General features: G+C 35.2%; 1 protein-coding gene across 5 annotated transcripts in view; it reads left to right on the top strand.

The window, feature by feature from the left end:
* LOC135760384 (B-cell receptor CD22-like) overlaps window positions 1-13485 on the top strand; it is a 59610-nt gene that overhangs the window by 36293 nt on the left and 9832 nt on the right. The window contains exons 1-5 of one of the 5 annotated variants that reach the window (XM_065274356.2): window positions 1867-2016; window positions 2192-2249; window positions 2454-2819; window positions 2978-3229; window positions 3388-3738. The exons of 3 other annotated variants lie outside the window; for them this stretch is intronic. In XM_065274356.2, coding sequence (XP_065130428.1) covers window positions 2002-2016; window positions 2192-2249; window positions 2454-2819; window positions 2978-3229; window positions 3388-3738 — 1042 coding nt within the window. In that variant the 5' untranslated portion in view covers window positions 1867-2001. Of the gene's footprint in view, window positions 1-1865; window positions 2017-2191; window positions 2250-2453; window positions 2820-2977; window positions 3230-3387; window positions 3739-13084; window positions 13442-13485 lie in introns of those variants that run through there. One more of the 5 variants, XM_073814300.1, reaches the window with a different exon arrangement.

Below are 13485 nucleotides of genomic sequence, written 5' to 3'. Positions count from 1 at the left end.
GTCCACGTTTTCACGTGTCCGTGGCACGACTTTCATTTTCGTGCCAGTTTCACTTGTTGGTTACTCAATTGTTTTTCCTATTTTCTTACCATTGTCACTTGGGATTGAGGTTAGAACAATTTTCTGTTACGTAAAATGACATCCTAATCCAAACCCAACTCTAACCCCAACATCAAGTGAAAACAGTTTAAATTTCTGACAAATAAACGTATAAACCACTGCCATTCTAACTCAGGACCAACTTCATCCTCACGCGAAAACAGTTTAAAAATAAAAAAACCACAAATCTAACCCCAATCCACAATGGTTTGAAAAATGGAAAAAAATTTGAGTACTGGATTTGGGAACCACTGCGCTAAAACCCCTCTCATCAAGTAAAAAAAATATTTTCCTCATTTCCGCATTTCCTCATACGGATTTCCGCTTACAATGATAAAAACAAAGATAGGTCAAGTTGAGGACAATAGTCGAGTCTATTGACCTCCATCACTGCTGGTCTTCTAAAATAACATTCACACAAGCTGTTTCTTTTTCTTCCTTTGTGGGTTTACTGGCTAAGCTGCTTCTTCTTTGACTGTTCTACTGCTTCTTCAGGTTACATGCGTAAATACACATCAACAGATGTCGATAAAGAAAACTGAAAGTAGTATAAATGAAAACTGAAGCGTAGCATATGGCGTAGCTGCTACGATCTACGTACTACACAAGAGTATAAATTGCCCTTAAGACTGAAAAAAACATTCAACCCCTTAAAGGGGACATATCATGAAAATCAGACTTTTTCCATGTGTAAGTGTTATAATTGGGTCCCCAGTGCTTCTATCAACTTAGAAAATGTGATAAAGATCAACCCAGTAATTTTGTTTGGGTAAGCCATTTTCTGCAAGCGTGTGAAAAATTAGGTCGTTCAGATTTTGCCTGTTTTGTGAGGTAGGTAGCAAGGCGAATTACAATAATACTGCCCCCTTTATCTGCAATATCCAACCACAGCACTGCCATAGTGCAGAGAGAAAGAGAAAGAAAGAAGAAATACTTGAAAGCACAATTGAGTTTCAATTACAACAAACCACCATCATTGTGATCAGTGTTTGCATTTCATCTGCTCATTTGCATTTTAAACGACACACCCCAAAACGGCACACTTTTCCTCAGGCCTACAAATTAGCAATTTTAACATGATGTAATAAATTAGCTGTGAAGTATTATGAGCTAAAACTTCACATACGAACTCTGGGGACACCAAAGATTTCTTTTAAATCTTTAAAAAATGTCATAATATGTCCCCTTTAAGCTGTGGATCACACCTGCCAAAGGAAGCTGACAACAGGCTTTTGTGTGAGGAAAGTGTGAAATGGATGAGATCTTATGTAAGATGAGTGTAAAATGAGTAGCAGTAAGACTCAATTTCTTCAGTTCAACTAAAGTACCACAACACTAAACCTGAAAACCATAAAATTAAACTAAAAGATTATAATTTAACACATTAAGATATGTCTTGGCCATCAAACACATCTCTTCATTTAAAAATGAGTTAAAGATTTACTAAAGTTACAGGTTCAGAACACTTTTGTTGATTTTGATGTTGCTAGCATGCTAACACACTTTTTGCTCTTCAAATACATCTGTCCAGTTGAACTCTTAACACAGCATATATGTCTAAATAAGGAAGTGACACTAACATCTATAAATATCATATTAGATCCTAATCCGATGTTACTGCCGTCCTGATCTTTTTACTGTTGGTCCTCAATTGTTTGGGAATTCTACTGATGGTGAAATTTGTTGCTGTGTTTTTAAATCTGGAAACATTAAAGGATTCATTTTTTTGTTATATGCCTGTCTTAAGTTCCTCTTATGTTCATGAGATGATGGCACAAATGTCCAGGAAGAGGAAGATAAAAATATTTATATGCTGCAGCATATTTAAGTGTGAAAACCACCAGTCTGTAACTTGAAAACGGCTGGAGAGTTTGTTCACTTCTTATTTGTTTATGGATATAGATGCTCATTAGCACGGTAAGGTCATTTTTACATTGTTTTAAGAGTAAATCAATCTGTAGGGCTTTGAATGAGATTAGACAGATAAGACTTAAAAAATGAAATGTTCCTCATTAATAAAAATTATAAAAAATGAATGTTTTTGATGATGTCATGATGTGTATATGTTGATCTGTATGTTTTATGATTGTAGAGGTTTGATATGGAGATGTGTTTCAGAATATCTCTGATGTTTCTGCTCATGACTGCTGGTAAGTGCAGATCATACTTCACTCTTCACACTTATAGACTCACTTTATACACTTCATGTTTTCATTTATTTATAAAGACCTCATTGATTGATGACATGAAATGAACTGTATGAGTGTTAAAAGATCATAATAAAACATAAAAGATGATTTGTCTAGACCTTTGTGTGTTATCTTTAATGAATTGTTTCCTCACCTCTGTTTCAGATGTTGAGAGTCAGTATCTTCTGGAAATGAATTACAGCCCTTCATATGTTTGTGCATTAAGGGGATCAACAGTAACAGTGCATTGTGCTTTACAATATCCTTCAATATATCTTCTTGGTTATCCGGTCACAACAGCCTTCTGGACCAAATCAGTTTATATACCTGGAACAGAACCACCAAACCTGTGTTTAGACACAAATTACAGAGGAAAGATTCAGTGTCACAATCAACAGACTCACGGTATCACACTGACACAAGTGACAGAAGCTGATAAACACATCTACTACTGTGGATTAACAACAAACTGTGGATACAACTGTTACAATTTATGGACAGGAGTTCCTGGAGTTCAGCTTGATATCACAGGTAATGAAATAAACCACACAATAATATTAACACACAAAAGGACATTTAGTTTTTCATATTAATTAACTTAAGATATACTTCATTCTGTAATGACATTGATAAGTGGATTTCACTATGATGATAGACTAACAGAGAATTTGTTGTTGTTGTGCTGTCAGACCTGCAGGTGGAGACAAATCAGAGAGTGAAAGAGGGAGATTCAGTGACTCTTACATGTAAAACCACCTGCAGTCTGACTGAAGAAACAACATTCATCTGGTACAAAAACACACAAATATTCACAGAATACAGAGTAAATCAACTTCACCTGCGGTCAGTCAGTCGTGATGATTCAGGAGTTTATAGATGTGAGGCTGTAAGAGGATCTGAACGTATTCTGTCATCTCCTGGTGTTTATCTCAGAGTAGGAGGTGAGTACTCATTTATTTACAGTAAATTTGGAAAATATTTCATTTTATATTTTGTTTAAACCCAGGTTATAATATTTGATTTTTTTCATAAAAAGTGCAGTTGAAAATTAAAGATTTGTGTAGCGTATTTAATGATTTATTTCTGTTTTGTGTTTCAGATGTTGATGGTCAGCAGGGTTGGGGAGTGAATTACAGCCCTTCGTATGTTTGTGCATTAAGAGGATCAACAGTGAGAATAAACTGTACTTTAAAATATCCATCTGGCCATGTGGTGAATAAAGTCTTCTGGAGCGAAACTGCATATATACCTGATGGAGAACCACCTGACCTGTGTTTGGACCCAGAAAACAAAAGAGGAGTTCAGTGTTACAGTGAATATAAAGACACTCACAGCATCACTTTGACAGATGTGACAGAAGCTGATAAACACATCTACTACTGCAGATTTATAACAAACGCAGTAGGTGGTAAATGGACAGGAAGTCCTGGAGCTCAACTTGATGTAACAGGTAATTAAATATACCACACAATCATATCAACACACAGAGAACATGAGAGATTATATTTTATGTAAATCTAGTCTTAAGTAAATTCATAAAGTTGATGTTATGGTGATATCAATATATTTTACTATGCATTATTACATGGCACTATGGAATGATTGATTCCGATTGGTCAGTTGCGGCATTTCAAGGTTTGTTAACCGCCTGAATGTAATGACACAGCCTTATCCGGGTGCTGTCAGTCATGATAGGTGCCGTTTAACAGTTACAAATTATGATGCATAACATATATGAGATTTTACATACAAATGCATCTTGTTTGAACATTAAATCTAAATGCATCGTGGCCTACAGGAAACATATTTTACTTGCAGAAGGTTTGCATTTCTTTCAAATGAGCTTATAAAGTACATCATCACCCTGTTGGTATATATTCTGTGATAACAACCCATACATGATCTTTTTTAGATGATTTCAGTATGATGATGATGGACTAACAGAGGGTTTGTTGTTGTTGTTGTTGTTGTTGTTGTTGTTGTTGTTGTTGTTGTTGTTGTTGTTGTTGTTGTTGTTGTTGTGCTGTCAGACCTGCAGGTGGAGACAAATCAGCGAGTGAAAGAGGGAGATTCAGTGACTCTTACATGTAAAACCACCTGCAGTCTGACTGAAGAAACAACATTCATCTGGTACAGAAACACACAGAGATTCACTGAAGGAAGAATTACATTGAATCAACTTCACCTGCTGTCAGTCAGTCGTGATGATTCAGGAGTTTATAGATGTGATGCTGAAAGAGGATCTGAACGTCTTCTGTCCTCTCCTGATGTTTATCTTAATGTTGAGTGTAAGTACTCACTGCTTCATTAACATACACTACAGTTTTCACAACGTCAGATTAGTCAGAATTGTAAAATCATTTATTAATTTTATTAATCATGATTGTGTTAATACTTAAAATAGTAAATCACACTATACTACTAAATAACTTTTACATCTAGATTCTCCTGAGAAAACTTCAGTGTCCATCAGCGATATTGTACATTTCAATGTATATACAAAATAAAAAATATATGTGTGCTGTTTTTTATTTTTATTGATATTTCTCTCTTGTAGATGCACCAAGAAATGTTGTGGTGTCCATCAGTGGATCTGGTGAAATAATGGAGGGTGATTCAGTGAATCTGACCTGCAGCAGTGAATCAAATCCACCTGTTCACACCTACAGCTGGTTTAAGGTGAATGAAACATCATCTGTTGGATCTGGACAGACGTACAGCATCACTAACATTAACTCCAGTCACAGTGGATGGTTTTACTGTGAGGCTCAGAATAAATATGGATCTCAAAAATCAGCTGCTATATCAGTCACAGTAACAGGTGATCTGTTCACTTTACTATTCATTCATTCTCTGTGTTTTATACCTGACACTATTTTATACCTGACACTATTAAATGATCTCTAACATCTTGTTTTAGGGGTTCAGGGTGGTCTGGACACCGTTTATTGGATTGTGGCAGGATGTGGTGGTTTGTTTTTCTTCATCATCATCATTATTCTGTTTATATGGTAGGTCAATGCTGATTAATTGCTACATCAAAAAAGAATATGTTTAATACATTACATGAATTAATTTTGCTGTAGATTTTATGAATTAAACTAATGCGAGAAATTTTTTTGTAGCACTTTACAAATATTCTATTTACTTTAGGAAGAAGCAAAGAGATGGTGGATCTGAAGTTAGCAGGCAAAATCAGGTACAGTAATTTTAAATTATACATTATGAAATGGATTCCTTATGTCACTCACCTAACATGTGTTTGTGCTAAACAAAGATTTGAGAGAAATATGTAATGTGTCTATTAGTTACAATACAGACTGTTTACATTAAACTTTATTACTCCTGCTCCGGCTTCATCATAGATCTGACAATTTAAACCATTCATTTAAATCTAATTATTTTGCATGATTTATAATGACTTACTAACATCACATTTTTGCTTGCTTATTTCATATAATTTGATTGTTTAAATGTCAAACACGGCAGGGCAATGGCTTAGGCGGATCAGAAGGAGCAGGTTCATCCAATGATGCTGCACTTTACTCACTAGTAGGCCTATCAGCCAATCAGAGTGAAGCTGCTGAATGTGCTGATGCTGCTGGGGTTCAGTATGCCAGTGTCCAGCACTTCAGAAATAAAGAGAGGATGAATGAAAACGAACAGAACGACCGCCAGATTACGAACTTGAAAAGGCATCGTACATCCGATCCACACAGGTATAAAAACAACACTGAGTAAATCTTAAGCACAGCTCCTGTTTGTTTTAAACTAGTGTGTATAAAGTTTCACATTAAAGTGTTCTTGATTGATTTTTCCCAGCTCGACGGATGTGATCTACAGCTTGATCTACAAATAATCAACATCAAAGCTCTGAGACTGAGACCATTGACTCGCTATCAACAGTAAAATAAAAGTGAAACATTTCAAACTCAGGATTCTTCTGTCAAACTAAAGCATCTTGATTTTGATATGACTTTCAGTGTTATACATTTCGTGATATCTTGATTAAAAGGTCAAGTAAATTTCGTATAAAATTCATCATGCTATTTACATATAACAAAAGACTAAAGTGTTAAGCTTTGCATTTACTCCATTCATAGTAATACTGTAGCAGTGCCACATGTTTTAAATATCTATCTTTGTTCCTACTTCTTAAATACAGGATATATGCTCTAGTGAGCTTTACTGCCAGTAATCGCTCATGTGCCACATCCTGCAACGTCATCACAGAAAGGCTTTGACAATATTAGGATATAATATCTAATGTACTTTCTTATAATGCACGTATACACAACATTATGTATGTACTACTGTAAATATAATCAAAACTTACATGATTATTTTGTGAATGTATTTTTTATTGCTATTAACTGACATATATTAACAGATTTAAAGCTTTAATGTAACTATCATGCAATATATAAATAAATAAAAACAAATAAGTGCATTTTATTTGAAAAACTAGCTAATACTTACAGTGGTCATTTTAATGATATAATAATTGTTTATAAAAGTAGAAAATGCATTTCCAGAGGAACTGCAAAAGTGTGCTTGCTCTGGTGCCGCCGATTTAGTTTGTGCATCCTCACATTGGAGTCCCAATTTCATGTAAAAAGTTTGGTTTCAAAAGTAAAAGTGTTCCTGAGATATAAACTACTTCCTATTTGGCGACGTAAAATTTTAGAATTTTTTTTTTCTTTTGATGTTGTGCATCCTCACATTGGAGACCCAACTTCATGTACAAAGTTTGGTCTCAATACGTTAAAGCAACACTATGTAGTTTCCATGTAAAAATGACTTACAGCTCCCCCATGGGGTTGAAAAGTGCAACAATGCCTGGTATCAGACACTCTTCTGCAGGCAGGGGGAGGGGCGGGGCTGTGTTTCCTACCCTCCACCGCCACTTTCAGAGTGTGCTTGTAGCAGCTAGGAGGCTGCTCAGGTTGCAGCAACAGTACAATTTGTCCAGTTAAAAGTTGTTCTATCACTGAAATAATTTTAGAGGCATTATTTAAAGGTAAAAAACTACATAGTGTTGCTTTAAAATGAAATTGTCCCTATAGCTGTCACTGCGAAGTAACACATTGGGATCTAAAGAGTTCAAATACTCAAGCTGGCCACACATGTGAAGATTTTAAGCCCAATTTGCCCCCTTCAGTAATCAAAAAAAGGGGTCGATTCCTGATTAGTGTTTTATCGCCGCCAATTGTTGTAATAAAAACTGTTTTATTGTGATTTATTTTGCTTCTACCAATCACGTTGAAACCTTCCCAAGCACACATTGTCAATATCAAACAAGTTTGAAATGTACGACTCTTGAGAGACTCTTCGACATGACTGGGAGCGTGCAAGCTTCAACCGGATATTGCATGCTTTTATAGCTGAAACCAAGACTCCCACTAACATGACATAAAAAAAAATATTTGAGAAAGAATATCGACTTGGACAACTTTGGCAACAGTACATTTGCTTTTATAAAAAAGATCAACCCAGTAACTTCGTTTTGGTAAACCATTCTCTGCAAGCATGTGAAAAAATAGGTCATTGCAATTTGGCTCCTATTGTGATGTCAGAATAAGGTAATACCGCCCCCTTTATCTGTACTATCCAACCACAGCACAGCCATTTAGTACAGAGAGAAATTGAGAGAGAGAAAATAATTCACAGCACAATTGAGTTTCAATTGCAACAAACCACCATCATTGCGATCAGTGTTTGCACTTCAGCCGCTCATTTGCATTTTAAATGACACACCCAAAACGGCACACTTTTGCTCAGGCCTAGATTTAGACTTAGTTTACATCTTAAAAAAATCTCATAATATGTCCCCTTTAAGTTGAAATGTGGCTCCCTTTGTGATATCACAAGGGGATCTTATTATAATAATACCGCCCCTTAATCTGCACTATCCAACCACAGCACTGCCAGAGAGAGAAAAATAATTGACAGCACAATTGAGTTTCAATTGCAACAAACCACTATCATTGCGAACAGTGTTTGCATTTATCAGCTAATTTGCATTTTAAAGGACACACCCAAAACTGCATATTTTTGCACACACCTAGAAAGTGTCAATTTTAACATGCTATAATAAATTATCTTTATGGTATTTTGAGCTAAAACTTCAAATGTGTACTCTGGGGACACCAAAGATTTTTCTCACATCTTAAAAATTATTGCGACGTGGCCACTGATCAAATAGATATTTACTACAAAAATTATCCCAATAAATCTTCTGTTTATGTTTGTCATAGGTTCATTTGAAGTCACCATTATGGTGATTAGTGTTTCCTTTTGTCACGCATTTTTCCCTTGACCCTTATTGAACTGACTCCTCTTTTAGCAATTGCAACAATGTTTTATTAAGAGCATGTGTATCTTGCTTGATATAGAACTTTGCAAATTACACTGTTTTGATTATGACTGCTATAATGTGTTAGTTGTGTGTATTTACTTCAGAGAAACATCAACACTTCAGATACAGATCTGGTGATAGTAAATGGTAAGAAAGTTGCACAGTTTTGTCATATTACAATGATTTGAGATTAGCAAGTGAGTGTGGTATTTAAATATGGTGGCCTTAAATTAATCAGTCTAACTATTAAAATATTAAGATTAAACAAATAAAATATTTTTATTTCAGTAATAGCTCAGACAAAATCCAAATTGGCTCTGGTCCCAAACTTCACCTATGACCAAATGTAAACATACTGTAACTGCACTTAAATAGTTCATATTCGAATCTCATTGTTTCTAATAAATCAATTACTGTAAATCCATTGTTTCTAAACAGATTATAAATGTTAGAAATGTATTGCTGAAGCATGTTACAAAGACTGTAAACTATGTTGTAATGAATTGTGGGAGTAACACCATTAAACAGTTTTTCCATATTTCTGAGTTCAAGTTGATTTGGGCCTTGGCCTGCCAAACGGCCACCAAACCCTCATGCTGTGTTGTTAAACACTTAACAGGTTTCTCTGTGCATAGAGTAAAACTTGCGACTTTCAGTTTGAGATGAGAACTATAGGGCATGACACTCAACACAGAATATGAGTCTGAATGAGGAAGTGATACTAACTTCCATCATATAACAAGCTTTTCATCTCAAAGTTGCTCTTCAATATTTTATGACAAATTCTAATATAAAGCTTTGATTGTAAACTATATACTGATGTTGAGGATGTTTGTTGTTATGTGATTTTTAATATCGAGAGGTTAAAAGATTTATAATCTTAGTTTTTCCCTTTGTAATTCCCTCTTGTTGAGATGAGCAACCCACATTCTCAAAAAGAGGAAGATATTTTTTTTTATATTTTAGGCAGCATATTCGAGTGTGAAAACCACCAACAGTCCATCAGTTAACAACGCCTTTGGAGTTTGTTCATATACTATTTGTAGACGCTCATTGACATAGAACGGTAAGATGATTTTTACATTGTTTTAAGAATAAATCAATCTGTAAAGCTGAGTAAACATTCATAAAAAAAGAGAAAAAAATTTACTTCATAAACTCAGTAAATGTTTTTGTGATTGTAGTTGTTGAAGCTCTAAGATGAAAAACATCGTCACAGTCTGTGAATGAGCAGTGAATTATAATGAAAGAACTATCTTCTTTCTTTAAATATGATGAAGGAATGATGTGATGTGCATATGTTCATTCCATCATGGCATGTAGTCATGCAGTGGCGTGCACAGACCTCCGCAGAGGTGGAAGGACCGTTTTTGTAACTTTTCTTTTCTTGGCATTATATGAAAGGCGTTGATACAAAATGCATAATGCATCAAACAAAAATTAAAGAGATTATAATGATCCCTAAATAGCATTTATTTTTATTTTTTTAAACAATACACTGAGAATGAAGAATGTAATAATGTGGAAATAAGTATTGTTGACATTTAAAACTTATTTTTTTATGGATGAAAGTGCTAAAGATACAGCATGCCTATTTCATTTATTTAACCATTGATGCAGTTTTCATCCCTTATGAAAACCAACCATGGTTTTACTATAAAAATAGGATAAAACATGTTTTGTATGGTAAACACAAATTAACAGGGCTTTTGCTACAGTAATAATGGTAAACATGTCAAAAACATGGTTATTAACTTTAATAAAACCAAACATTATTTTCATAAGGGAATATATACCACAAATAAATGTGTCAATAAATAAAAAACAGATACTCTCTAGACTAATAATATTTAAAGGGGACATATTATGAAAATCTGACTTTTCCATGTTTAACTGCTATAATTGTGTCCCCAGTGCTTCTATCAACCTAGAAAATGTGAAAAAGATCAACCCAGTAACTTAGTTTTGGTAAAACATTTTCTGCAAACATGTGAAAAAATAGGTCATTGTAATTTGGCTCCTATTGTGATGTCAGAATAAGGTAATACCGCCCCCTTTATCTGCACTATCCAACCACAGCACTGCCATTTAGTGCAAAGAAAAAAGAGAGAGAGAGAGAAAATAATTCACAGCACAATTGAGTTTCAATTGCAACAAACCACCATCATTGTGATCAGTGTTTGCACTTCAGCCGCTCATTTGCATTTTAAATGACACACCCAAAACGGCACACTTTTGCTCAGACCCTGGATTAAGATTAAGTTTACATCTTAAAAAAATCTCATAATATGTCCCCTTTAAAGAAGCATGTGAGGACATCCTACTAAACTATGTTACTATTCCTAAATGACCTTGGATAAAACTAATTCACATTCGCTACATTTGCATTTTCTTATTTCCTGTCATGCAGCTTGTGGTGTATGCAGTTAAGAAAACTTTGCCTATATGCAGAGAGCTTCAGCTCTGCTACCAAAACCTCATGGGTGTTCAAAATGTGCAGCTGCGCACACCAGTTGGCGTATGAGTGCTTTTGAATTACTCTTGCAATACTCGTGGATGTCATACAGTCAGAGATGGGTAATCCATGTGCCATAAGTAAAAGTCCTCTCCAGTATTTTGTTCCAATCACCTGGATTTGCTAATTAGCACAGTTTTTCAGCAGGAGGTGAGCTCTTGACTCGTTGGTGTTTTAAGCCCTCAACGAAGCCTTTAAGGCAGCACTGCTTGGAAGGCACTCCCTGTGGTCAGGTGAGTAGCACAGATATGGTAAGATAGGAATGTGACTGTATTTATATTCAGCTCGAATGATTTGAGTGTTTAAAAAGCCACGGTTTCGTGGCATGACTTTCTTTTTTGTGCCAGTTTCATGTGTTGGTTACTCAATTGTTTTCCCAATTTTCTTACCATTGTAGCTTGGAGTTGGGGTTAAAACAACTTTCTGTTACATAAAATGCATCCTAACCCAACTCTAACCTGAAGCAAAAACATTTAAAGGGGACATATTATGAGATTTTTTCTAAGATGTAAACTAAGTCTTAATCTAGGTCTGATCAAAAATGTGTCGTTTTGGGTGTGTCATTTAAAATGCAAATGAGCGGCTGAAGTGCAAACACTGATCACAATGATGGTGGTTTGTTGTAATTGAAACTCAATTGTGCTGTCAAGTCCTTCTTTTCTCTCTCTTCTCTCTGAACTAAATGGCAGTGCTGTGGTTGGATAGTGCAGATTAAGGGGGCGGTATTACCTTATTCTGACATCACAATAGGAGCCAAATTACAATGACCTATTTTTTCACATGCCTGGAAAGAATGGTTTACCAAAACTAAGTTACTGGGTTGATCTTTTTCACATTTTCTAGGTTGATAAAAGCACTGGGGACACAATTATATCAGTTAAACATGGAAAAAGTCAGATTTTCATAATATGTCCCCTTTAAAAATTCTGACAAATAAAAACATCCGCATTTATGCCAAACCCAACTTTATCCTTGCGTGGAAACCGTTTAAAAATCAGACAAAAAACACAAGTCTAACGCCAACCCCAAGCAACAAGGGTTTGAAAAAAGGAAAAACAATTGAGTAACCAATATGTGAATCTGGCACGAAAAAGACAGTCATGCCACGGACACGTGAAAACGCGGAAAGACGTCACATAAATGCTCGTAACATTTCGAGCTGAATTCAAAGATAGTCACATTCCTATCTTGCCTACCCACCTCCTGCTGAAAAAAACTGTGCTAATTAGCTAATCAAGGTGATTGGAACAAAATCCTGGAGAGGACTTTGACTCATGGCACATGGACTACCCACCTCTGCATACAGTGATACACTTTTTATCAATTTGTTTATAACATTTAGTATTTTTTATTATTGTTAGCAGCAATGGCAACATATGTTATTTATTAATATTTTACATTTTTTATTATTATTTTACTATGAGAATGGGCACATTTATATTTGAAACAAAAGGGGCAGTCCTTAAGCCATGTGAAAAAGTGTTGATTATTTATTTGACACAGAATAGGTTGAAATGTCTCACGTGTGACATCTCACTATGAAATCATTACTACAGCCAGCTAGTGTGCATCCCTTCAGAAGACTATAATGTTAAAAAAAAATGGTTGACACCATGCTTATGTTTGTGCACAATTTCTAATGTATGTTTTATGATTGTAGAGGTTTGATATGGAGATGTGTTTCAGAATATCTCTGATGTTTCTGCTTATGACTGCTGGTAAGTGCAGATCACACTTCACTCTTCACACTTATACACTCACTTTACGTACATACACTTCATGTCATTTCTATAAAAAGACCTCAGAAATCACTTCAAACCTTGTGTCTGATAACATGATATCAACTCTTGAGTGTTTGAATGAATGCAGATTTTTGGACTTGTTTTGTGTTATCTATAAAGTTTCCTGATCTCTGTGTTTCAGATGTTGATGGTCAGCAGGATTGGGGAGTGAATTACAGCCCTTCAAATGTTTGTGCATTAAGAGAATCAACAGTGATATTATCTTGTACTTTAAAACAACCTCATCATAGCGTTAAAGCAGCCATCTGGACCAAATCAGCAAATACAGGATCAAACCTGTGCCCAGACACAAATAACAGAGGAAGAGTTCAGTGTGTTTACAGTAAATCTAAAGACACTATCAGTATCACTTTGACACAAGTGACAGAAGCTGATAAAAACATCTACTACTGCAAATTTACAACAAACTGTGGATACAGCTGTGGCCACAAGAACAATGTATGGACAGGGACTCCTGGAGTTCAGCTTGATGTCACAGGTAATGAAATAAAACACTGAATCACATTAACACACAGGGAACAT

This window comes from Paramisgurnus dabryanus, chromosome 4 (genome assembly GCF_030506205.2).
Source record: "Paramisgurnus dabryanus chromosome 4, PD_genome_1.1, whole genome shotgun sequence".
Lineage (NCBI taxonomy): Eukaryota > Metazoa > Chordata > Actinopteri > Cypriniformes > Cobitidae > Paramisgurnus > Paramisgurnus dabryanus.
This window is presented reverse-complemented; position numbering and strand designations above follow the sequence as displayed.